The 561-nt window shown below is 50.3% G+C and overlaps 1 protein-coding gene across 1 annotated transcript in view; it reads right to left on the reverse strand.

Moving 5' to 3' along the window:
- Positions 1-69: 69 nt before the first annotated feature.
- The window catches only part of CSUI_000133 (retrotransposon ty3-gypsy subclass), a gene marked incomplete at its 3' end in the record, with an annotated part of 1,359 nt that continues 867 nt past the window's right edge, over positions 70-561 (reverse strand). Inside the window, exon 2 of the mRNA XM_068060367.1 lies at positions 70-511. Within this exon, the coding sequence (XP_067927657.1) occupies positions 70-511 (442 nt within the window). The remainder of the gene's footprint in view (positions 512-561) is intronic.

Below are 561 nucleotides of genomic sequence, written 5' to 3' on the forward strand. Positions count from 1 at the left end.
ATCCCATTCCCCTTTGATAATGTTTTCCTTTTGTTTTTCCTTCTCCTTTGCTCTTGTTAATATTCCCACAAAATCCGGGCGGCGCGAAATTGCATCCGCTACTACGTTCTGGCGCCCCGGTTTGTACACCACTTCTATGTTGAAGTCCAGGATTTTGTCTAACCAATACGCTAAACGTGGATTTACTTCCCTTTGTTTAAGAATTCTGCTGAGTGTTGCGTGATCCGTTTCTATTATCACTTTTTTCGCCCCCAGAAACTGCCGCCACTTCGTCAGCGCGTGTACAATCGCGCGCAGCTCGCTCTCGTATGCTGGTAACTGTTGCTCCCTTTCATTGGATTTCCTTGACTCGAAGGCGATCGGGCGGCCCTCCTGCTCCAACACCGCGCCGATCGCATGTTTGGAGGCGTCCGTCTTGATCACCACCGGTTTATCCGGGTCGTAGATTTGTAGGTTCGTCGTTGTTATGAGTGCCGCCTTCAATTCCTGCACTGCCCGTGTGTGGCAACTCCTCCAAATGCCGTCAGACCCGTCTTTCAAAAGTTGGAACAATGGGAGTGC

This window comes from Cystoisospora suis (assembly GCF_002600585.1).
Source record: "Cystoisospora suis strain Wien I chromosome Unknown contig_65, whole genome shotgun sequence".
Taxonomy (NCBI): domain Eukaryota; phylum Apicomplexa; class Conoidasida; order Eucoccidiorida; family Sarcocystidae; genus Cystoisospora; species Cystoisospora suis.